This window comes from Dreissena polymorpha, chromosome 5, assembly GCF_020536995.1.
Source record: "Dreissena polymorpha isolate Duluth1 chromosome 5, UMN_Dpol_1.0, whole genome shotgun sequence".
NCBI lineage: Eukaryota > Metazoa > Mollusca > Bivalvia > Myida > Dreissenidae > Dreissena > Dreissena polymorpha.
The window spans coordinates 107,453,216-107,479,513 of record NC_068359.1 but is presented as its reverse complement, the minus strand read 5'-3'; the positions used below and the strand labels follow the sequence as shown (position 1 = coordinate 107,479,513).

The 26,298-nt window shown below is 32.4% G+C and overlaps 1 protein-coding gene across 1 annotated transcript in view; it reads right to left on the bottom strand.

The window, feature by feature from the left end:
• Window positions 1–2,930: 2,930 nt before the first annotated feature.
• LOC127882097 (orcokinin peptides type B-like) overlaps window positions 2,931–26,298 on the bottom strand; it is a 32,945-nt gene continuing 9,577 nt past the window's right edge. Inside the window, exons 2-4 of the mRNA XM_052430528.1 lie at window positions 4,907–5,026; window positions 3,923–4,004; window positions 2,931–3,471 (exon numbers count right to left, since the gene is read on the bottom strand). Of these exons, the coding sequence (XP_052286488.1) occupies window positions 3,110–3,471; window positions 3,923–4,004; window positions 4,907–4,972 (510 nt within the window). The 5' untranslated portion in view covers window positions 4,973–5,026 and the 3' untranslated portion in view covers window positions 2,931–3,109. The remainder of the gene's footprint in view (window positions 3,472–3,922; window positions 4,005–4,906; window positions 5,027–26,298) is intronic.

Genomic DNA, 26,298 nt, shown 5'->3' with positions numbered 1-26,298 from the left:
TCTAGCTTATTCGTGTTATTGATTTTCAGAATGTGCGTGCCTATTTTGATGTGAATTTTTGTGTGTAGAGCATACTGATGGGTGTGTATTTTGGTTCAGTAGTCTATTCGAATTGTTTTGCTTTTGGAAGTAAGTAAACGTAAGGGTATTTTCTTTGATGAATAAACTTTGTCTTTGTGATTATCAATGAAAGTCTATTCAGTAAGAATAACCCGTTTGCAATAACAAGTGTTTCAAAGCTTAATCTCATTTTTACGGATTATCTTGTGTTTGGATCGCAAACTAAAGGATGTGAAGGCTTCAAGACCCCATCAAAATCTGCAGCGTCCATGGACAAATGAGGCGAGTAGTTTTTTTGATAATCTTTTTTTAGAACAACTCTACATGTACATGTATTTTGGCATCGACATTATTTTGTCAGGAACAATCGCCGCCATATTTGATTTTGATTATTTTCTTTCTAAAATAAAATGAATAAAATCCTCTTTTCGCGGTCGTTATGTATTAAAATGTGCATGCTGCGTAAAATTGAATCGAGGCATATGGTGATGTTTTTTTCTCGTTGTACAGTTTTTGTGTGATTTTTTGCAGACTATTTTGCATACCAGAACAAATACATTGTATATCACTACGCATGGTTGCATTCGTTAGATTTTAATCACTTTTAAGAATTAGTTAAAATTATTGTTCAGGTTATTAGATCTTTTTTATTTTAAATGTCACGTTGAAATAAATGGGATAAATAGAATACTAGGTTAGCGTTGAAAACAGAGAAGGTTATGTTGCTCGGCTCGAACACCGAAAGCGCTCGCCAAGGCTCGCGCTCCCGGCGTTCTAAGCCTCGCTTCATAAACTTCTCTGTATTCAACGCTAACCTAGTATTCTCTATGTAAACGTCAGAGTACTGGATATTTTCTTTTAATGTTGTCCCGCTCACATTCGCATGAGATCTGACCAACTTGCACATTTGCAAGCCTTAATATTTTGACGAAGCGTACGCCACCTAGTCAACGAATCGGAAAGTAACGTATCAAAATTACCGACGTGTCCGAAATCCCTTCATGTTTTGCGGTGATTACCGACTGGCCTCCGTTTTCTACGGAGTTAAGTTTTAATGAATTTCTCATTCACTGCTACAGCAACAAGCTGAATGTATATATGCAGGAATTAACTAGAAACATTGTTAACATATCATCAAATGCTCTAAAAATGCGTTATAAACTTGATAATGTTTTCTTGACCTAATGTTAAACTACGGTGTGTAATTATAATGAACAGTGAAGAAACGTAAAACATATATTTATATTCCGAAGCAATTTTAGTTTGTCACATTACAATGACAACTTCCACATTGGGTTGATCACTTGTTTGTATATCCTATCAACTTTGTCTGGACGGAACGTGCACGAAATGGTTTAATCGTTTACTGAAGTATACTATTACCCATTGCCATCAAACTAAACTACACATTTCATCATATATGAGAAGCGTAGTGTGCTTACACAATGTTAAAGTTAAACGAAGCAGTTTAGAAGGAAGGAAACACTCCCGTTTTATTATTGGCCGAAACGTTGACATGATGTTTGCGTTTAAAACAGAGAATAAAGTACATTTTGAGATCGATGGTGTTTTATTCATTCAAATAATATTTCAGAATGACCGCTGGTGCTTCAATGTGTGATCAATACCTACTGGCACGAACTGACACTTCACACCCAAATTTAGTAAAATACCAATGATGCGAGTTTCAGCTCATTCTCATTGACAAACATATTATATGTAAACATTATTAGATGCGTCTTTGTGTTGTATAACTATTAGAATATAGAAAGTTAGTATATATGAGCGTCTTATACACCATGTTGGTTTAGGTTCATAATTTAATCGTTTTTGTACTCGTTTTTTTAATATTTACAACAATAAAGACTCTGGAGCATGCCCAAATCAAAAAATAAATTTAGCCTCTCAGATTTTAGTAACACAATCAAGAAAGCCAAGGCGATTTGAAGTTGTTGTAAATAATTGAACCAAACTTTCTGATACAGGAACTTTGTTATTTTCATCTAGACTAATGCAAGTGTATCGCGACACCGTGGTACACGTAAACAATTATGTGATAACTACATGTCTATGACAATACAGTTGTTGTTGTGGCTCCCGTGCCTGTGGCGCATTTCAAGTTTACACTGTTTCTGGTACGCTTGACGTTTAGATTGAAGGTAAAGACGTTTGCCACAGCAAATGTTAATGACATATTCACTAGTGATAGCCTCTATATTCGAACAGCGGACTTATTTGTATTCAGTTTAAGTCGATTATTTATTCTTAAGTCTTAGGTGAATATGGACCCAGCAATACGTTGTTCTTTATTGTTTGACTATGTGACCTGAAAATTAAAATACTGTTATAACGACAATTTGTGGACTAGTCTTTTAAATATTGTCGCTCGCTTTTTATGAACTAATGTAATCAGTTGTAAGACCAAAGTCTGGTGTTCATGCAATGCAATAATAATTTTGGTCACAGCGACGTGTCAGAAAAGTGCCGATTCATTTGTTAATGTGTGTGATTATCGTATGCCCTAACATCGTTGGGAATGAAGGCAAGATTTTTCGAGTGAATAGTCCTCAGACCATATTGCAGTTATTAAAACGTCCATTGTAAACCGTAGCATGGTCGAGTATTCCTCCATTCAGAGCTTAAGGTCATTTAAGCATATGGGTACAAAATGAGCGGATTTGCATTACTGCATCAATGGGATTGGTTAATGGTGGACATATGTGTTGTGTATCTCAACATGAAAATTATAATAATTGTAAGATAAAATTGTCTAAACTATAAAATACTTGATGACACATTAACGGACAAAACGGATGAAATGTCATATCGCATTGATATTGGGAGGGGTGGTTTAGTAATACAAAAACATGTTATTAAAATAACTTGTATTGTCACGTTACATTTGCAAGAAATAGAAACAATGCAATGATCTGTTTATGGCAAAATTGGATTGCATTTCCAGATATAAAAACATACACTTATATAATGCGACTGATGTTTAACGCAAGTTTTTGCATATTTAACAGACGGAAAGAATATTTATGCCGATTTACTCAATGAACTCATCCTGAAAATCCTGTTCGCTTTCTCCAGATTCGTCTCGCTTGATAAAGCCTCTGAATCCGCCTTTGCTCCCAATTGAATCGAACCTCCTTTTTACAAATCCAGAAAATCCTCCTCTGTTGATAGAATCCATAGGACGCTTTACGAAACCTGAAAATCCTCCGCGGTTAATGGAATCCATTGGGCGCTTGACGAATCCGCTGAATCCTCCGCGGTTAATCGAGTCCATAGGGCGCTTGTTAAAACCGGAGAAGCCATGGTAACCGTTGATGCTGTCTAGATGGCGCTTAATAAACCCGCGCAGACGACCGCCGTAGATGGAGTCGAATGGGCGTTTGTCAGCAAATCCTTAAATGTACGGAATTTTGACATTGTATTCATGTACAAGAATGTATATTCATGTGAAAGTGTTTTGATAACAAAATGCATGTTGTAGTGTTTTTAAAAATCTTATGTTAGAAAAGCATTTAAATGTGTTTTCGTCGGGAATTTCATGTAATTCCTTGTAAAAAGCATCCCGCTAACTAGAAAAGCAAATGCATGTGGAATGTTAACCACGTTGTGAAAGTGCAAGACAAATATTTGAAAAAGTTACACATTGAGATTTTATCTAAGAAAACTTGCATAAAGTAATTCATGCCAAACTTGGAAATTTATTTCAATTGTCTTTGCACAATTTGTAACATGGACGATATTGGGTTAGTAATCACTTTCTCAATAAATCAGCAGTAGATCTTAGAAATGTGTACTGCAAGATGAAATACATTATTGACAACATAGAATATTGTCACATAAAAACCTTTGAATCCCCGATATGCAGCGATGCTATCGAAAGGTCTCTTGTCCACGTCATGGGCGTCAGTGTCTGAAGTCAGGGCCACCTGAAATGAAATAAATATTTCCTTTAGGGAGTCAATAGATTGTTGATAACGTTGTATTTTTCACAGTTGTGAAACAACATCAACGAATAGTTCGAACAATACTTCCAAAAATAAAGTTAACACATAAAAAATCAATATTTCTTAAAGCAATGGCCAACATTTTAACGCTAGATTTGGTCTGGTAACATAGATTTAACGAGATACAAAATGCTCGTTTTTATTTTTTTGTGTCACAATATATTCCCGGTGAATTTCCGGATACGATATCCTATCATTTACGAGTTAGCGCCTGATTTGCGTCGGGCAGCTTCGGAAGCACGACGTAGTTCTCACGTAGTTCATGGACTATATATTGTCGCGCAAATATTTAAAAAAAAGCATTTTGTATCGCGTTTACTCTATGTTGACTGTTCTCATCGAGTGTTGAAATTTTGGCTATTGCTATAAGGAACACTAATTTTTATGTGTTAACATTATTTTTTAAATTCTGTTCGAAATATTCGTTTATTTTGAGTTTTAATGTAAATTTAATATCACCATAGTCACAACGGGATTCCGAGGTAACTACATGTTTAATAGTTTAAAAGTCCCATATACACTATGTTATATGACGATAACTGCAATCATTACACACATATAGTAACTATTATACATTACGTGATACCAAGCAAACTACATGTATTACATCTGTATAGCACATGTGAACTACGTGAGACCACGTTTACTACATAAACCATAGCTAAACAATGCCGTAAAAACTACTATATTGAGCAATCTATATTAATATACTTTAATTGTACATGTTTACTACGAGATGCCGAGAAACCAATGATAATAACACATAAATAACCATCACCGCCGTGATTCCATGATACCGCGATAACTATATTTCTAAATCATACCGAGTCGGTAGCGAGGCTGGTATGTAGGCACAAGAGGAACACGCCGGCTGCCAATTTGTCCAACATGTCTTCGCTTCTTTGACTGCTGCTGAAACTTCTCTTCAGATCACAGTTTGTTACCTGAAATGAGAAAAACTTTGATCATACATGTATTGGCATATTTTGTATGGTAGATGTGTTGCCTCGACAATGGTACAAGTTGATAATGCATTAACCGCTTTATGTATACGGTCATTTCGTTACATTTTGGTCCAATAATACAACACACGCAGACAGTATACACCAAAAACGTTGTATGTTTATATGCTGGTTTTTTTTTTCATTTCAGTTTATCTCAATATATGTAAATTGATAAATTGCTTTTTATTCTGTAGTATTTGTTTATTTACGCAAGCATAATGTAGTAAATCGAATTACAAATCTCTGAGGGATTCACGGTGATATAATGAACATGACGTAGTATATGCCCTTTTTGCGGTGCGTATGTGTTAGTTTGATTAAAAATACGAGATTAAATGTTTCGTATGAGCATATCCGCAGGCTAATGAAAGAATGAACACGAAGGCTTGACGAACGCAGGTACCTTATTAAACCAGACAAGGCAAATCCAATAACGCCTATCGTACATCGGTCCCAATTAAGTTAAGAAGGTAGAATGTAGAACTAATAGACAATTCCTGAAATTAATGACAACTAATTGAATTTGAATTAATAAATAATTAAAACGTAAATGAGAAGATCTCCAGAGAACACGTGGTGTTTTTTCAACATGTTATTGGAATACATTTGGCAACAGGAACCACATAATTAATACAATATTATGTAATGGAAAATTCTTTTAAACAGTATCAATAAAACATATTTTTGAAGTGGCAACGCGACGCATTTCTATTCATGTTATGCTTTCCAAACGACAAAATATCATTTGAGAACGGCCTCATACATTCTTAAATGTGTTTACTTTCGTACCGGCATTTTACGTAGAGTACCTCATTTCATCAAATAGGGCTGCTTGATAAATACGTCAAAGAACAAGTATGTTAAACTTAAAAAAAAAACAACGTGTACGTTGTATTAAAACGGGAAACCATGTGAAGCTTGAGATACAAATTGTTTTCTTATTAATTCTTTAACTTCGCGTTGTTTTATTGTTTTAAAACATTATATTAAGTATGTATCAAACACTATCTGCTACTATGGCTTTGATTTTCTTTGTCATAAAGTGGTATCAGTAATAATACCACTTAAATGACGGACATTTGTTTTGTGAAATATATATATACACAATAATAAGTAAAAACATTCACATAATATTAGGTGCAGTAACACAATACGACATTTTCACTACCAATTTAATTTGCGCATCGATATTTGGTAGAATTATTACGTTCTATGTAGACACGGTAGGTCACGTTCAACTATTTTCATCTACTTTAGATGGCAAATACTTGCTAACCGCGGTTCTCTTTGCCGAAACGAAAATCAATAAATATAACAACTATGTGGTTAATGGACTTATTCTGGTATGGGCAAGATTTAACGAATCTCCAAAATAGTTTAGATCCGGACTACAAATATAAAGGAAACTGACACTACAAAACAATCTTAAATGGGTTATGGTGCACGCATTAGCGATGTTGCAATGCAAGTTGACCAATCAATTCTTAACAGTGGTTTTTAATAAATTATATTTCAGTGAGTTTATGCGAAAACTGGTCATATAAATAAGAAGTGTTGCGAGAAATTGCGTGTTTAAAGTATACTTATGATCTCAAATGTTATTGTTTCTTCGAATAACGTAAGAAATACATAAAATTAAGTCAAACATTCGTTCATGTTCGAATGTTGTGCAAAATGATATTGTATTATATACGGTTTTTATTGCTGTCTTGAATGCAACTGTGATGCCAATACGTTATTTATTAAGTCAAAATCGAACTAGTTTAAATAAACATATATTTATGTTAGGCAAACCTCGCATACACTACTGTATTTTCCCCACATTGTAAATGATAAAACATGCATTTAGCTTACAAACAATATTAAACTTATATTTGGCAATATAAAGCTATGAAACCAACATTAAATAGACACAACCTCACCATGCTTGTATAATTTTTCAATTGAGACCTCTGTATCTTACTATATTACTGGGTCGAGATAATTCACGACAGGTCGTATAAGAAATCGGGCTCTTGAACAATTAAGGCCGATTCATTTCAATAAATATTGATGAACGTTTTGACAGAAACCACACATGTGATGTTAAACCGTATACAAAGTGTAGACAACGTGCTCATGTGTGTATGTTGCAAACTGTATGCTATCAAAATTTATTGAAAAATGTTACAAAGAACCACCCTTCATTAAATGGTGTTGCTGTAAGCAACGGCATTGTATTCCAAGTATTTTTCGCGGAACTTTGAAATAACGAGTTTCGACGGTACAAAAATACCACCTGCATTAATGTACTCACGTATTTAGTATCTAATGTTAAATTATGAAATAATTAAACCATTCATTGTGTTGCATGTACATAATAATCTGACCTATTTAATATACAGAAAAAAACTTCAATTTATATTCGCGTTAATACATCGACATTTACAAAGATCTGACTTTGCTTAAAGCTCTGCTGATCGTATTGTTAATTAATTTCATATAATAAGTAAAAGGACCTTAATCAAGAAAATAATTATGGTATTTCTCTTTGGTCACTAACATATGAATCAACCAACGAATAACAGCAAACAAAACAACCCATTAATGTGACTTTTTTCAAAACTAAGTATACATATTCTACCGCTAGCTTTGTGTTGTGACTTATACGACAGTTTGTATCGAGTTTCGGGCTTAATCGAACTATTGCACAAGAATCAATGAATAACACTTCGCCTAAGTATATGTGTTAATATGGTGGAGTATATTGCATTCCAATAAAAACTATCGCAGCGATTGTTTCAAAGCTTGTTAAATGAATTCGAATTAAAGTTGTTGCCATGCACACATTAATATAACGAAATAATTAATACAATTCATTTATTTTAAAATAACATGTATGTTATAACCGATGGTGCTATTTTTTATTTAGCGTTCAGTCCTTAACAAAGAGGCTACACCGGTGCACCATGAAGCCTCCAAGCAACAATCAATTAAGTGATATCGAGGAGACTCATGTATTTAGTGTAAAAAGATTATATCATGTTTTTTCTGTACACATAATGCTGTTTTAATTGTGCATATTTATTGCTAACCGCATTCCATTACATATTCACATTGCAATATCAAATATGTCAACTAATGATTCATAGGCTTGTTGAATAAATATCTTAGAAAAATGTAAAGAAGATTCTAAATGCAATACACAAACCGAGCTGAGTTATAATAAAATAGGAGTCCATCGCCCTTTTTTTATACGTTGATCACCTGCGATTCTGGACAGTCGAATATACTTAAGTCGTATCCAATACACGAAACGAACAGTAGTGGTTACTTACGAGATTCGTCACATCCGTATCAAATTTGGAAGTGTGATTTAGATTTGTTTCGTTGTAAAAAGGAGACATAACCCTTACGATGATTGTCATTTAGAACGATCGTTTTTATCATAAACATAAAATGTTCTAGATCTATGTATTAAGGATAAATGCAATTAAATGACATTGGTTAATACAGTTAATAAAAATCCGCAATTCGTGTTTTTGAGGTATAATGCATATAATAAATATCAAAATGAGGTATGACTGATAATTAGCAACAACCTGCTAACACTTTTGCCATGTAGACAATCACTTTTAACTATTAGGCGGGGTATTGGCATTGATTTCAAGCGTCGGGTGTTTGTTCGTCAACATATGCCCATGTGTACAATACTCTTGACAAACTTAATATCAGCTATAAAACAGTCATAAAAAAATTGTTGCGCCTGTAATGGCTGACAAATGAACGCATAGGCTGTAGTAAAAACAGGCCTACGTGTTAAAGGGACCTTTTCACAGATTATGGCATGTATTGAAATTTGTCATGAAATGCTTTATATTGATAAATATAAACATCAGATCTAAAAAGCTCAAGTAAAAAATAAGAATAAAATCAAAGAAGGAAAAAAGTAACTTTCATCTGGGCTCGAACCACTAACCCCTGGAGTAAAAGACTAATGCTTTTACCACTCGGCCATCAGTGCTAATACTATGAGTGATGTATATTATACATTATATAAGCAATCCTCGTAGTGTCGCAAAATATACCGACAACAGCAGAACTCTCTAAATTATTCAAGCGTTTCGCGTTGCAACGCTTTACAATCTTCAGGTTTTTTTAATCGTCAAAAGATGCATATCATGGATATTATAGACCATGGTTAATGTTCAGTATTACTGTTTCTTCACAAAAGATCATAAATAAAACGAAAATTTGCGAATCTGAAACATTTTGTCAACACATTTTGTCAATTGACCAATGCGTAAAACGGCCTCTTTAAGCAAATCATGAGTATAAATAAACGCATGATAACGACCGTTAACTATATAATCAGCTCCAAAAAAATAGCTGTTACATGATGTAACTATTTAGACAGTTTACGAATTTAATATGGGAACTTTATTGTCTAATAATAACGATATGAATACAAATATTTAATAATGAAATGAATCTGGTAACATATATTTAACACGATACAAGTGCTCTTTTTACTTTTTCCGAGGACAATATATTCAACACATGATAATCATGTACCAAGTTGAATGAATATCGTTGCAGGAAATAAAAATACCACAAAACAATAAAAACGAGCATTTTGTATCTCGTTACATCTGTGTTTCTATACCACATCTAGCGTTGAAATGTTGACTATTGGTATAAGGAACGCTGCTTTGTTATGGGTTTACTTTATTAACGAAATATTGGTTGATTTTGAGTATTTATGTTACTTTAAACCAGATATTTCTAACAAGATATTCTATAAACTTCGGGCAGAAAAAGAACATATACAAGGCTGTAAACCTACTCGTTAGCAATCCATTTGGATTTATAAGATCCCAATTTTGTTCTTATTTACAATGAACATGTATCTTATGTAACTTGACGTCATGCTAATTAATGGAATATGAGACAATTCAGGATATGTATCGTATATCTTTCTTACTAACAATGTTATTGACAAATTAGTAAATTTCAAATTTATTTCAAATAAAGTGTTAATGCATGCCATATAACTATTCATCTGTGTTAGTCACCAAAAAGGAACGATAAATGACTGTAAATGTTACAAATACAGTTATAAGTCATAAATATTAACACCGAATGTGAGCATATTTAAAATATTATATGCAATACCATTACTTCGTGGTTTCTTCTGTTGTCTTGAACCAAGCTTACTACCAATCTACGATGGGTATTTATTAATGTCACTAGCTATTGGGCTTGTCATCTTGGTAGAAATTTCATTTCAATTTTAACATATAATTATTATATATAATAATGTAATAGTATTTTTAATCCGGTTATGTGCTAAAGGTTCAATTATTCGCCTTATAGTTTTCCAGGCTCCCTTTTCGACTTAATAACGTTGACGTTTTAAAATAGAAAGATTATACAACACGTTTTGCTTATGAGCAATAACAAAACCTTCACCTTACAGCTTATGAGCAATAACAATAACAAAACCTTCACCTTACAGCTTATGAGCAATAACAATAACAAAACCTTCACCTTACAGCTTTCGACAGTTTAGAATAGCAGACGTAAACAACTATTTGACCACCTTGTCTACGAAAACACATCTGCGTTTTCATTTCGCATGACCTTTACCATGTAAGTGTAAAGGTATATGAATACATTCGCAGCCACAACATATAACATTCTTAAAGCGTGTCAAATATTAATTAAAATCCAAGGTAGCGCTGAAATATTAAGTTTTCAACCCAATCACGTAAGGGTACATGTTTCAAAAAGCACCTGCATACAGCGTCTAAAAAGTTAATATTACGAAACCGGTAATCATAACAATAACAAAATAATAAAATAACATGGATATGTGTATCTGTCGGGGTTATGCAAGGAATGTTATTTAAGCAAAGCTCGAGAAAGTATACCCATGCATCGCTTATCTAAGAACAAAATTTCACGGTATTACCCCCAAATGAAACAAATATCGTTTATTTAGTCAATGACTTGTATTCCAACTTTGTATTACGTTCATATGAAAAGATAAATAATGATCGGGCTAGATAATCATATTGCTTTAAAAACGTTTCATCAAATGTTGTAATACTGAACAATATAATCAAAGTAGGGTTAATCAAATTTGACATTATTTACACAGTATTTATAATAATATATAGGCCGTGAATTTCTCAACAAACTTATTAACATACATAAGCGAAACCAACATTTCCGATATATGTGTATGCCAATTATATATTCACAGTAAGTTGTGAGCAGAGATTAATTATCGCAACACAGAATACACAAATCAGCTTTCTGTTACATTGTGGTTAAGTAAATGTGCATATATATAAATTGTAAACAACGTATATATGTTTGTTTTTTTTATATTATAATTGCATAATTTGTTTATCAAACACAAACACATGTTGATTATCAGTGCTTAATCGTCCAAAATATGTCTACAAATGTCATATTAATCAAGAGAAATACTAATAGTTTGATTCTGATTCACATATAGAAACTAACATTTAGTCTTAGGCATGCCATAAAGAGTCATATAAGTAGTGTATCATCAGCTTAACCTTGTTGTGTATGAATTGGAAACAATATACTTTTTTATTTAAAAATCGTGCAGGAGGCTTTCAAAGCGTTTTCATCGGCATCTTTTCATTTGACAGATATAACGCATTACTCTAGTTTGCTCAAATAACGTTACAATTTTAAGTGACGCTACGTAATCTTAACTTCCGGTTTTATCATGACGTTAACGTTCATGTTTTTTTTGCTAATTGAAAAGCATGTGATAAACAAGTTCCAGGACCCGTTGTTATCTCAAACCATCGCTTTTCAATTCATCCACGAAAATTGTAAGTAAGCTCGCAAAAATAATTTACAAATAGTTTAAGAATGTTGTAAAGTGTAACACCGGTTGCATTTAATTTATTAATCGTTCACAAAGGAAGTGTTCTGAATAGACCGACGATACCAGACGTCACAAATATGGGAAATGCAATTATAAGACCGTATATCTGCCAATTTGTCCGTGATGGTCGCGTCCTGATAGCAGGAGCATTGTATTGTGCAAACACTGTTCACACTGCTTACATATAAGTGTATGTGATTGTCATTACTATTGGAAAAAAAAGGTTTGCAAGTTATCGCGTTTGCATAAACTTTGTTTGAAACACAAATTGCATGAAGACTGACCAACGACCATTTTTATCTAAGCAATTCAAAGATAATATATTTTTATTGATAGACGCAGCTTTTGCATTTTAAATTCCACAAGGAAACGCATGCACAAATAGCAATAAAATGCCAAAGGCAAACGGTGGAAGTCTCAATGACGTACATAATTGTTTAACACGTTTCATAAATATAGTATACAGTGTCAACTCGTGTCATATCCTACGTTTAAAAATTGGTCGCATTTGCTCACAACATAGTTAATATATATTCGATAACCATATTCCACAAATGTTTTTAAACGTACTAAACGTTCAGTTTTTTTAATTTGAATGTAATGCGATCACTTCGACAAATAATAACCGACACAATGTAAAGCCAACAGCAACCCTCGTGACAGAATTCCATCACATTACACCTGATAACAATCGGAAATACCTGTCAAGTATCTGTTACGTTAAGGATAATCACAACGCCAGATAATACAATAATTATTTTAGAGTTTAAAGAAGCATCATTGATTTCGACGGTCAATTAATTGCAAAATGATTTCCTTCCATCACTAAATAGACAAAGCAATTATGCTTTGTTAACGAACTAATTGAGAATGGTATACATTCAATTTGGAATTGATCAAAGACTTTCATTATATAACATTAATGTATTTATTTAAGTTTTGTATAGGCCTGCATTTGTTGCGATTTAAGTGGAAACAGGCTGCTTAATTGCATATATAAAGTAATCCATGAATTGCTTGGATCTTTTCGACCGTGTGTCAGTCTTCGTAAAATGGGTTTTGAAAGTTCAGGCACTCCCTGAAATTACGTAATTAATTCAGTAGTAAATGCCATGTCAATATAATCATAAACACATATCTGTACTCAGGGTTATCAGTGTTTGCACGTGAAATACCTTCTGTTATTATCGCTATCGAGACGCCAGCACCATGTGAAGTGACAGCAATACGGTCTTATACGTGCATCCCCTACACGCGTCAGCGTGGTAAGCTGGATTTAGACTGCATGCTGTTCTGACGAATAATAAATGAAGGGCAAAGGAAAACATCGTAAACTAGACATATATTAAATAATAAATACATCGCCTCACATACGAATGATACGCACGATAGGGTTCCAATAAAACCATTCGTCGCCATTTTATGTGTGTTAAATAGGTTTATTGCTATTTATGTTTTTTTAAGAACATCATTCCTTTCTTTACAAAATACAGTAACGGAAACCCGTATTGTATACTAAAGTTTCCTCTAAATCGACATTAACGCGATGTTTGTTTACTAGTTCGTTGTTTCAGAAAGTTCTCTTAATTAAAACTACAGTATCAAATAGCAAAACATAAAAAAGTAAAAAAAGGTTACTCAGAAAAACAATGCTTGTTATGAAGATCTATGAACGCTAAACAACCTCTGTTTAACAACGCTTTCATCGCATAAACTTGTGCTTATTTCCATGTTTAAACAAAAAGTCGTTAAATATTTAATTACAACTGATACGACGGCTAAAATGACACATTTAAGGAACAGAGTATACAAATGCTTCTCTATCTATCCCTCGCAACAACATCCACAGATCCGAGAAGGTTGTCGTGGGTCTTGTGATCATGTTAACCGACACTACATTTCGTTTTCCCGTCTAAGTAATTAATTTTAACAGAACCATTTAATATTAGACTCAGACGGATGCTTTCATTTCTGTTAAACACAAAATGCATTGATATGGATATGTATAACTTTACCTATTGTTGCATACGATGTTTTTCCGTTTGTTCTTTCTTATGACGGTAAATTTAAAATTGTCACAGTTAAATGAAACTTGGTAAGATGAAATATATTAAACGGTTGTGTCTGTCTTTATAGCCCATGGCCAGTTTCAGCAGTTGTGTTCCAATGACTTATAAAATTCTAAACTTTGCTCGCCAGCCTCGTTTATAGGTAACACTGTTTTCGGCTTGTATTCATTCATAGGATCAACAAATTTGGACTTTTTATCATAATGAAGATTAATTAGATCGTTTTCTTTGATATCTTCGATATAAGCCGCACACAATACAAGCATAATATTGTTTTCGATATCATGTCCGTGTAACAATTTACTTTATTTCGATTGAGGCGAAGGCACACGGAATTACCATGTTTAGAACATTCATGCATGATAAGTTTTATAAACAAATAAACAAAGAAACATTGAACTGAATTGTTAAATTTTGCTTTTCAATAACATATGACATTACAATAAAAAATAGTAAACAGGTATCTGAAAAAACACACCATATTTTTTTTTAATTACCGTCAAATTATATTATTGTTGGGCTCAATTCCTACAATCATTTAAAGAGTTTCTTTTGAATGATCTTCGTGAAAGTTTACATAACAATTATATGGTAGTAAATATTAAAATAATTAAATATCAATACCAATTACTAATATTTAGCCAAAAACGTTTTTGACTTACTGGTCATGTACATAATTCCGGCCACTTTTGGGACTATTTAAGAAAAATCTTTAGTGTTAGGCAACTGGTTGAAACTAAACTTCACATATATAATCCTGGGTTCAAAACTCACCTAGCATGAAAATTTAAATAGAATTAGATCGGTGAATGTTACTTAATGAACAGAAAATGATGACATGTAAACTATCCATTTTCGTATGTTAAATGTACCTAAAAAATCGGCCACTTTTCAGTTTGATCTGCAGATAAAATTACAAAGCAATATCTTTTGACAAATGTCCACAATTTCAGAGTATTAATCAATGTTTATACTATTAAAATTTTTGACTTGAAATTTAAAATAAATGCGAAATTATTATACCAGTTACTCCCCCTACCTATTTTAATAAATATAAACAATGGGAAACTGCTAGTTCAATAAAAAATATTATTTTTTAATGTGTTTTATAAATTTTTTCAAACATAATGTTTGTTTTATGAATTTTTTTGTTCTGCATAATATAGATTTGAAAATATCAATGACGCTTCAACCTTAAACCACATGGGTATTATCTTTTGTATTTGAAATGCAAAAACGTATTTAAAGCATCGGAACACAATACAATAATTGGCATAACAAGGAATGCACATTTTATTGTCATTGTTCTGGAGAATAAAATTAGAAACTGCCTGTAAACCATGATGTAGTCTCAATAATGTGTGACATGCTGAAGGTACCTTCGTTGTTAGAATGCCAACTGTCATCAATTATTTCGACTGTCAAATAAGAAACAATGGTATGAATGAATATGCCAACTGAATAATTACTGGTAGGAAAGTATCACTATTAGTAATAATGCACATACTGATATTTATATAAATTAATGTTTACCTCTAAGAGTGCTTGCAATAGGCAAAAATTTATGGTATGCTTAACCATAGATCGAGTGCACGCAGTTGCGTTAAATATTTTTTTTTACATATTTTCGGGTGAAAAATGTTCATGTACGAGGTAAGAAGACTTCGTTTTAATGAACACTTTCAGGTTGATCCTATCAAAACATTCTGGAAAGTCAACTCACGAACTCGCGCCTTTCGTTAATTGAAGCTTAATATTATCCACTGCAATCAAACTATCCATTTCCGCATTGATAAGGAGATAATAGTGTTGACACTTTTCAATAATTATCGTTATTAGGTTATCAGGAAGACAACATTCCCGTAATATTATTTGCTGTAACGTCGACATTATGCCAGCGTTCGAACTAAGAAAAACATCACATTTTGTGTTCGGTGATTTCCTGAATTATTACTAACGTTATCTTTAACGACCGCGTTCAATCATTAAAATACTTTATCATGTTTATCATTTAAGGTAACGTTTATTGACACATTTATGATATACTTTGCAATTTGCGTTTTATGTGGAAAGTATTTATTATTAAAGTATAGCTTTCGCGATATGTTTTAGAAATTGAAACGAATTAAAATTATAAAAGAGGTCATATTTGTCAATATTGAGTAGTGTATACCCTTGCACAAATTAAAGCTTAACTTTCTTAGTTAAATCGGATGCCTAAACGACTTTTTATTTGTCTGATAGTGTTATATGTTTACAATAAATCAAATAAAAGTTTCTTATTTTTTAAGGAAAGCACAGTGGCCTTAAACAGTTTAGTCTTCATCTAAACACGAACAAAATCTTGCAGGTATGATATAAACGCAACAATAAATAAGTAAATTATATACTATTTGTTAAAAGTTGAACACAACATACTGTTGACAGTACGCTGATCTGATGTTATCAAGAAATTCCTCATCACATTGTTTTTATTGATGAAGTACATGCCCACCGTTTTGAATGGGCCACCTTTGAAACAGATAATCACAGTGTTGGGACAACATAATAATTGCTACCTAGGTCCGTTATAAGGTTTCCTCTTAACATCTTAAACCCATACATAAGCTACTAGACGTACGCAATTAAGAGTAAAATCTTCATAAAGCTATTACTCATTAGGCTTTACGATGGTTTCCAATTGTCGATCATGAAAGGAATACAGGTGTAATGGATGCGTTTGTCGTGCGCTCGCTGATACTTGATTGTCGTGTGTAAGAAAAGCGGTATGTTTTCACCAAACAGTTGCATTGGGCTAAAATAAGACACGTTTTAAGTGCTTTAATATCAGTGAATTGATTATGAATAGTCACTTTATTTTATGCTGGATTGGTTTTTTAATGCTATTGCCGTTTTTTAGCTTACAAAACAGTTCAAACTATGTTACCTAAACTGTTCAAAACATGGACACATTTCTACCTGCTGTGAGTGAAATGGTTGTTTATGGCATGATAGCAATGTAGCACTACTATAATGATAGTGCCTTTATATGTCTTCATCGTTCTACTACGTATGATTTTGCTACCCGATTTTATAGTATGATTATGTCGACTTGAATGCAATGAATATGTTAAACAAAGACATGTGTGCCAACTCTGGTCAACGCTCTTCGTGTTCTTCTGTTTGATTGTTGCCTTCACATACGCCTGTGTACAGCCTTTTGACACTGCTATTTAGTATTTTTCTATTTTATTGTGTCTGATTCGAGAGTATGTCTTCGCAGTATGTAGTTCATTCAAATAACTTAAATAACTGTCAGCGTCATCATTCTGGTCATTATTCTGGTCATCTTCAGTTCGTATACATTTTACGTGTTCAAATAATAGCCTTAACTCTACAGCACTGTTAACTTATATATGAAAGAAAAGACACGAAATGATTAACGCAAAAGGTCAGACTGATAATAAAATTTAAAAAAGCGAAATTCATTACCTTAAACAATGTAAACCAGCTACGTAAACCAGACAAACACCACACAAGGAAACCAACCTCTTAAACCTTCGAACTGCTTTTTGTTATTTTATAAAAAAAATAAAATCCGAATCGATCTGCAGGTAAGCAAACAAAGAGTATTAAAAAATTACGGATGACCAAGCCCTGTCATAACAAACATCTTACACGTAAGTGTCGGAACAAGAATGGTTTGAACTTTTGTTTATGTTCAAGTAGGATGTGAACAACATACTAAAACAAAAATACCATTTCTGATGTCTGTAAAATACGCGATATGTTATTGCTGAACGATTTAATATCTGTGTACATATGAAAACATGTATTATCATAAAACAGAAACATGTTCATTCATCATCTGTAACATGTTTTTATGTATATTATAATTGTGGCGAAATTGTTGTAACAAATGTAAAAATAAGTTTAGAACCAGACCTGATTTTTTTTATCCGCAACTTTTTAAACATGGAACTCGTTATTAAGAGTGTAATAACTCATGTTGGTTCTATTTTTACATGTAATCGTTTTTTGCACTCACTGCTTTGAAAGGAAAAACAATAAAGCATTTCCAATTCCATAAAAAAACAGACATGACAGAGGGCGTAGATGTGCAATCGTCATTTTGATCATAGCGCCATTAGTCTCTCGGCTTTAAGTAACACAATCAAGAATGTCAAGGCGCTTTGAAGGTGTTGTAGGTGATTGAACCAAACTTTCCGATACAGGTATTTCATTGTTATGTCATATAATGCTAATTAATCACGACGCCGTTGCACACGTAACAAAGGATTATGTTGTTGATACATTTAAAATATGTATGGTCATCAAGTTCTTAAAGTATGTTATCACGAAATCAACTGATAAAGGTTGAATAATTACACTGATGTCGGCGGCGCTATTTCCATTATTTGTGTGATGTACTTTTAATACACAATTCATTATTTAAAATATTGTAAAACACTACAGATTTAGCTCAATTTTGCATACAAAATACAATAAACACATTAGCTACCTGTTATAATCAGAACTGCAACGCCTACCCGAATTACAAAAAGAAAGTCGATCTTTCCAATTATCCGAGAATAAAGTATAACTTCCGACATCGGGTTTGGTTCACTTTTTACTTACTTTTTTTTTTATTATCTTATTTATATTTTAAGCGTTTTCTGCTTTTTCCTTAGACGTAGTAATCATTTGCTATGTTTTTTGGGATACAATAAACACTGTTCCATGACCTTTATGTAGATGATCATATAACGAACTGGGACTTTGATGGGTATTGGTAAAGTTATGGCAATTCATCTGTTTTCCAATATAATATCAATGGTCCCATAGTATTTTGTTTTCACTCTTTTTCAGTTGTTTGCCATACCTTACCTTTTACCTTAAAGTGATCTTGAAGAATAGATTTTTGGGAGCGAATAATGTATGCCTCAATTTGGCCCTGGGCCTAAATGACCATTACGGCATAAATAGTTCGAAATATTGTGTTAATCTCCTTTAACTGCTTGGCTGACTGTGCAATAACTTGAACAGCTGAATAACCTTAGTGTGTTGATGTTCGAAAACATAATTTTGGCTGCGATGAGTTTTTGCTGCATCCTGGCCCTGTGATTGTTTTCCAGTGTAGAATATAAAGTGTTTTATCTGTGACTGCGAAGTTGTTGGGGTATCAGTGTTTGTGACACGCTTGCAGAATTTTCAATAGGCCTGCTTTAAAGACAGTAAGGTTGCTATGGCAAATACAATAATTAAATATAATATAAAGAAGTGAAACTCCAGCTATTGCAACAGTATTGCATTCTTATTATAACAATTAGTTGGAAATTGATGCGCCATGAGTTTACTCATGCCGTGGAGTGGTTGATTAAAGCAGATTTAGCAAAACTTCCATGGTTTATCGAACAGAAACAATTGATTGAGGGACTATTTTCAAACAAACAAAGGTCGTAGTAAAATTTACATTTAAGGTTACGTCTAAAATAATGTATAAATGCATTTCTAAAGAACTAAATTTTGAATAAATACAACTTGGAAATACAATGTAATATGCTGTATTCGCTATTTGTATTTTAATGGCTTATATAAGGATACGAACTAAGATCCGATTTAAGAAATATGGATTTCAATACGAATGAGTTTTTAAAAATGTTCAATCAATTAAAGCATATGTAAATTTGATACAAATAATTTAATACATTTTTTGTCTTTTCAAATGACATGAACACAAATAACAATATTTTTGTTTCGAGTTTTTTGTTTCGTAAAATGAAAAAAAAACTTGTAAAGAAGACGGTACTACTATACATGAAGTATATGGGTCGCGGTTTAAACATTAATTTACTACAAAATAGTTTAGTGTCTTTAGAGCGGAATTTCAACATACCTTGACTGTCTCCATTGATATTTAATAACGTGTTCCTCATTGACAATTTGCATTTAAATGTCTTTGTAACAGATTAAATGTGAACAAATTTAATACAAAACTGCAGACGTCTTATCGTGTTAGCTGAACATTTTGTGTGCGTTATTGATTCGAACTTTTTACGATAAAAAGTATTTACGCATTAACAATTCCCGGTACACATGACGTTATTAACATACTCGTTATGAACAATAGTCTAACGGCATTGGAGCTGGGTTTAAGCAACCGTTATGCTAAATGGCATCGAGTTCAGAAATGTGCAAATGTGTGAATGTCATTTAGTGCTGTCTCAATTTGTTTTATATGTAAAACAAAAAAATCTCAATATTTTATCGAAATGTCTTTGAATTGCAATACAGTTTTATGCTACATGTATTTAAAAGATCACTTGGTATATGTCAACAAATATTGCGTTATACCCCATGCCCATATCACTGGTTTAGCATAAGAAAATCAGAGCGAATAGCATTATTGTAAACTATTGACAATAAATCACTTGCAAGTGATATATTTTCTAGGAAAACGCGCATAGTAAAAATAAAAGCAAGTTTCTCTCCACTTACATAACACACAACTTCCATTTTACATTTATTAATGACTACAACATAAATGGTCAGCTGGGAGATACATACACAAGTAAGTAAAATATCAGTGCTCGGTTAATGTTAATGCTAATCTATATAGCGATGTAAAAAAAAAGATAATCTAGACATACAACTTTTTTTCATTTCCATTTTATCATTTATATCCGTGAATGAAGCATTCTTTTCAGCTGTTAAACTTTTCCACATTGACATAAGGTACTCATTTTATTTGGACATGTCTAAAAAAATTAAACATGTTATACGTTTTCGCTGAAAATCTATCACACATGTGAGCTACTAATCCGTGTTGGTCTCCTATCACACATGTGAGCTACTAATCCTTGTTGGTCTCCTTCATTTTGTACAACATTCGTCACATGGATATTATTCATTAGGATTTGTGTCTGTAACAAATTGGCGACCATGATCGGAATACGGTTGTAATGAGTTGTGTTGTCTCACGACTGCTGAGCTTTGATATTTGACGGATATATGAAAACGGTAGCATCATATCACAGTTTATTTTGCGTTCAGAAACGTATCCAGATATATGTGGACAACTGCGGTCGTTGTGGTAGCATACACTAAGTAATAATTACTTAATGAGGTAGGAATATAAAAATATTAAATGTTGTTATACATTTTGACTGACGACAAATATTTCAATTAACGTGTGCACTTATATACAAGAATATCAAAGATAAAGATTAAAAAAAACTGCTCTAGAACATTACTAGTCGAGACGTATTTTAGTTCATTCACAGACGCAGCCCGTTGTTTTTGGATTGTAGATCATATGACTGAGATGTGAACACATTATTGGAACAGTTTGTTTTATGTAAGGAGCTGATAGTCAATAGTAAATAATGTTAAACATACCATAAACGTAGTGTTCTAACATTCAGAGAACACTAAGACAGAAGTTAATTAGAAAAAATGTCATATTTTCCTACCATTAATTACAGCGTTATTTTAATGCAGCACGGATAGAATGTTTAGTACCTTTGCTATTACATCAAACGTAGCAGTCTTACAAAATGATTAACTTCATATTTGCACGAGTAAAATGATAAATAATACGACTGCTTTAAGTAGAATTCATTTTCCATCAAATGAAAACTAATACATAAAATATGGTCGCGTAAAAATGAAATGAACAACATCACTTTAGGTACATAAAGCAACAACTTATCAGATCATTAGAATAGATCTTAATATATATGTTGCCAGATAACGTTTTGAGTAAAACACACATTAAGATATTGTCAATACGTGTTGGATCTTTTTTAAGTAAAAAAATATAACGATTTGGCCAACATCAATTATTTCCTTGGACGCAACCATCAACGACAATGCCCTAAAACACGCCTATGTAGAGGTATGCTTAGTTAAAGATGCTTACGCTTGACACATCCTTTAATCACTAGCCGGTGAGACGGTAGCTAAGAAAATGTTACTTTTAAGATGAAACTATGAAAAATATTTCTTAGTCGTACATTTAGATTACAAGGGTAAAATAAATGCTGTTTCGAGAAATTAATTATTTACCGTAAGCATTTAAAATGCAAATTATCACTAAAATGCAAATTATCACTCAAAGCGCAGACACGAATAATTGGCATCCATTAATTAAGGTATTTTCATTTTTATTTGTTTCTTTGAATATATAACTAGAACAGGCAGTAAACAATGACATACCGATACAGTTTGACAACAGTTCCAAGAAACAAAAGAGATCTCATGCTAATATTTGTTTTAACGATATATGACATGCAATAGAATGAGTAAACGAGATAATTAAATCGTTTGCCACAAGTGATTTAAACTAACATCAACGATTTCGATGGTCAATTATTTGAGAAGACGTTTTATGAATTACAATATCAAGAAAGTACTTTAAGAACGAACGCAATACATTACTAAAATATAATTGCTTTGTATTTCTATATTCATTTTAATGTAGACGAACTAAATTTCGAGATAAAATGAATCTGTTTAATACTTGTAAGAAAAAAATAATAATCATAAATAATGTAAATTAATTTTTTTATTTATATATTTTTAATGCAAATTAGAGAAATGGTCTTAAAATTATGTTTTATTATCTTGCGAAAAACAGTATTATCAATACTTCCGGAAAAAGGAAATACATATATACATAACAATAAGATTTAAATTAGGTTATCAATTACTGTTTACTAGTCTTAACTAATTTTAGGAATTGTACGTCACACATTTTGAGTCATTGATTTTGTATTATTATGTTGGAATACGCAATAATAATATTTTATTACACACTCTGTCATGGCCTTAATATATTTAACAGTGAAACCAGGGCAGATAATTGTACATATACATTACTTGGAAACATAAAATGGTCAAAAAACGCCCATGTTACAAATCATTTGACGGATTAACGGCTAGCCGAACCTCACACTTACTTTGGTATAAATAACTAACTATATGCGCAGCTCAGAAGTTTTTAATGAATCTTAGCGATGGAGATAGGAAAAGACAAATGAAAACATGATGCGTGAGTCGAATAATATTTTGTCCTAGTGTCGCATGTATCGAAAATCTATTAAAACGATTAAGTGCTTAAGCTATAAGTATATTATGACATACGTTAAATCTGTACAAGATACAATATTATCTAGTTTGGGAAGTTCAACATAAAAGTGTAGAACAAAATTAAAACTTGATCGTACACTTAAAAAAACATTAGTTTTATTGATACTTAATGGTAATCCAAATCATTAATATACACACACCCTATGATTATTCAGAAGAGTGGTGTAATGTAACAATACAGTCAGAACACTTATACTCGACTATAAAGAAGAAAAAGATCGCTCATAGTATTGCTTCTTTAGAAACAGTTAAAACGTCACATTTGTACGATAATTCTCCTTATTCATCACAAAAGTAAGCAACCTCAAACCACCATGATTTACACCAAGTGAATGGAAAAGTGAGTCAGAGAAAACTTGCTTCCTCATAAACTAATATTTATATATACTTGTAAAAGTGAAAAAGCCATCATTGCACACGCAATTGCGGTGTAATTATTATTGTGTCCCGTGTAAAAAAACGAGGAAGATGGCCTTAATAAGTTCTGTAAAAATGATTCGCTGCTAGAAATCTATCCCTTACAATTAACTTTTTGTAAATAATTTGCAGTTGATCATGTTTTTGCAAGTATGGGTTCACACAATTTAAGGAATTATATATTCTGAAGTAGAAAAGAAGTTCAAGGAAACCTTTTTGCCCAAACTGTTATCAGGCAAAACTGTGCTAACTTTTTGATTTTTTTTAAGTCTTTTGATTGGGAAAGTTTGAGCAAAATCCACCAAGCCATATGAGGCAAGTTGATTACCCCAACTTTAGGGATGCATATATGTTCGTGCAGACGGACTGACGAATCCAGTTCATAATGTATACAATTCAAGAATCACATATGTCGATAATACCCCCTAACACATAATGGGTTTTTACACTAAAGATCAAGTCTAATTGTCATGCAAGAGTTTTCAATAAATAACATAAGAATTTCTTTGTTCTTGGAAACGCACAATATCAATCATACACTTTACTTAAAGCGAGATTATACGATGTTGTCAAATATTTATCAAATTATATATAATGTGTAAAAAAACTTATTAAACATTTATTTCAATATAAATTAAAATAAAAATTAAGAAGAACTTGTGTCGAAAAATGCGAAATAAGCCAGATATTTAATTCTGAAATCGAAATGTCTGTACAGTCGAATGTGCCAGCATGTAAATCATGCATGCACGATGTGAATCTAAATTTAGTTTAACGGTTCATTTTAAATTCATGCAACGACATCTATTCATACGACACACGAACACTTACTAAAACGACCAATGCTTTGGTTATTGAAGGAAAATATGTACGAAAAATCGGCTCGAGGCGCTAATTTGTCTTTGCTGCATTTTATTTAACTCGTCTTCAATGTATAATTTTTCTTGCCTGTTTTGTGTTATTGTCACATATTTTATCAATATATTACAATTTAACACCTATTAAAAAATCCTATAATCTCGCTTTAATCATAAGCATCAAGCAAATATTAGGCAAGTACGGTACACAAGAAACCATGAATACGCAGTATATAAGGTTGTAAACGATTGACATAGACATACGTAACTAATTTAATCTGGTAAGAGTTTATTATCTGTATGATCAGGCAAGAAAAACGCATTTCCTCGCCAGAATTTCTCCATTAATGAAGCATCATTTCAACCTTTTGATATTCCAAATTTGAAACAAGATTATCGCCGTCTTGGGACATTGCTAACAGCCACTCATGTCGATGTAACAGTTTCCGCTAAACAGCTAAAACACACACGTTTGCTTCAAGATACCATTTTGCTACAACCGTAAAGGCAGAAAGCATCACGCGGTTATTATTCATTAGGCATGATGTCTGGAACAAATTGACGTTCATGATGGGAATACAGATTAAATGAGCTGTTTTGTTTGCGATTGCTGAGCCTTAATATTTGATTATATAACGGCACTGTTCTACTCACTGTTGATTTCTGGTTACAACATAAGTGGAAAACCGTGATAAAAATGGTTATATTTATATATAACGGGTTCTTGATAAAAGGTAAAGCACAATATATATCCCGAAATGAATCCAAGTAAACCAAATAAATCTTTCGATACTTTAATATGGTGTGTTTTTGTTATCGTGTGACAGTACAATATATATAATTGGACATTTTTTTCTCCTAAAATATTCACACATCTCTTTTTTATACGGACTGACCTCATTGTATGTCACATATAGCACATGTATATCACATTTCTGTTTTGTATAGATTTGTAAGGTTGTATATAACAGTTTTGTGTCCCACAATTCCAAGTCAATGTTTCATGTTGTTTCCAAAACTATTAACATTTGCCTACCTTTATACTGCTACATTAATAATAAATAACAACCAAAATGGTGAATAATTTTTTTGTGAATGCTCAATCTCATCCACATAAGATGATTTGTGCTGCCAATTTATCAGGAACAGTGTAAGGTTTGTCGCGTCTTTCAAATGACTATTCGTTAAACCCCCAATGCTTTTGGTCCGCCGTTAAATGGCGTTGATGCCAATTTTAACCAATGTTAGATAAAGTGTTGTGTTGTATGCTATGACCAATAAAACGATGGTTATTGGTCACTTGCCTTAATAACAGATTAGCGGATTATAGATCGAATTTCTTTCATGATTATCTTTTCTTTGGAGTTTATTTGTCTCTAATGTTACCATTTGAGCACATACTAGGTAATGCCTTCTTAATGAACCTCAACACAATATCTTGACCATATACATTATATAAAGGATCATTCGCGAAACGCCCAGAAAATCAATGTTTTGTCTTATGTTTCGAGGGATATGACCAAAACACATTTCGTAATTACCTATCTAATACATATGGATGGTATTTATGTGCTATTATTCTGTGACCGTGTGAGGATTTATTGGACCAAGAAAACTAACAATCAATTTAATATAAGGTGCTGTTGTTTGTGATCTTGGTCCAAGTGTCTCTTGAAATATCCACAGTAATACTTTATTCCTTGTACATATACATAAGTTAAAGCCCGCGGTGGCCTGATATCAATTTACAAGACATAAGCTGACACAAACCAAAATGCAATATTATATGTTATTGATGTATAAAGAGAAGTATTTCACTCCGGAATTCAT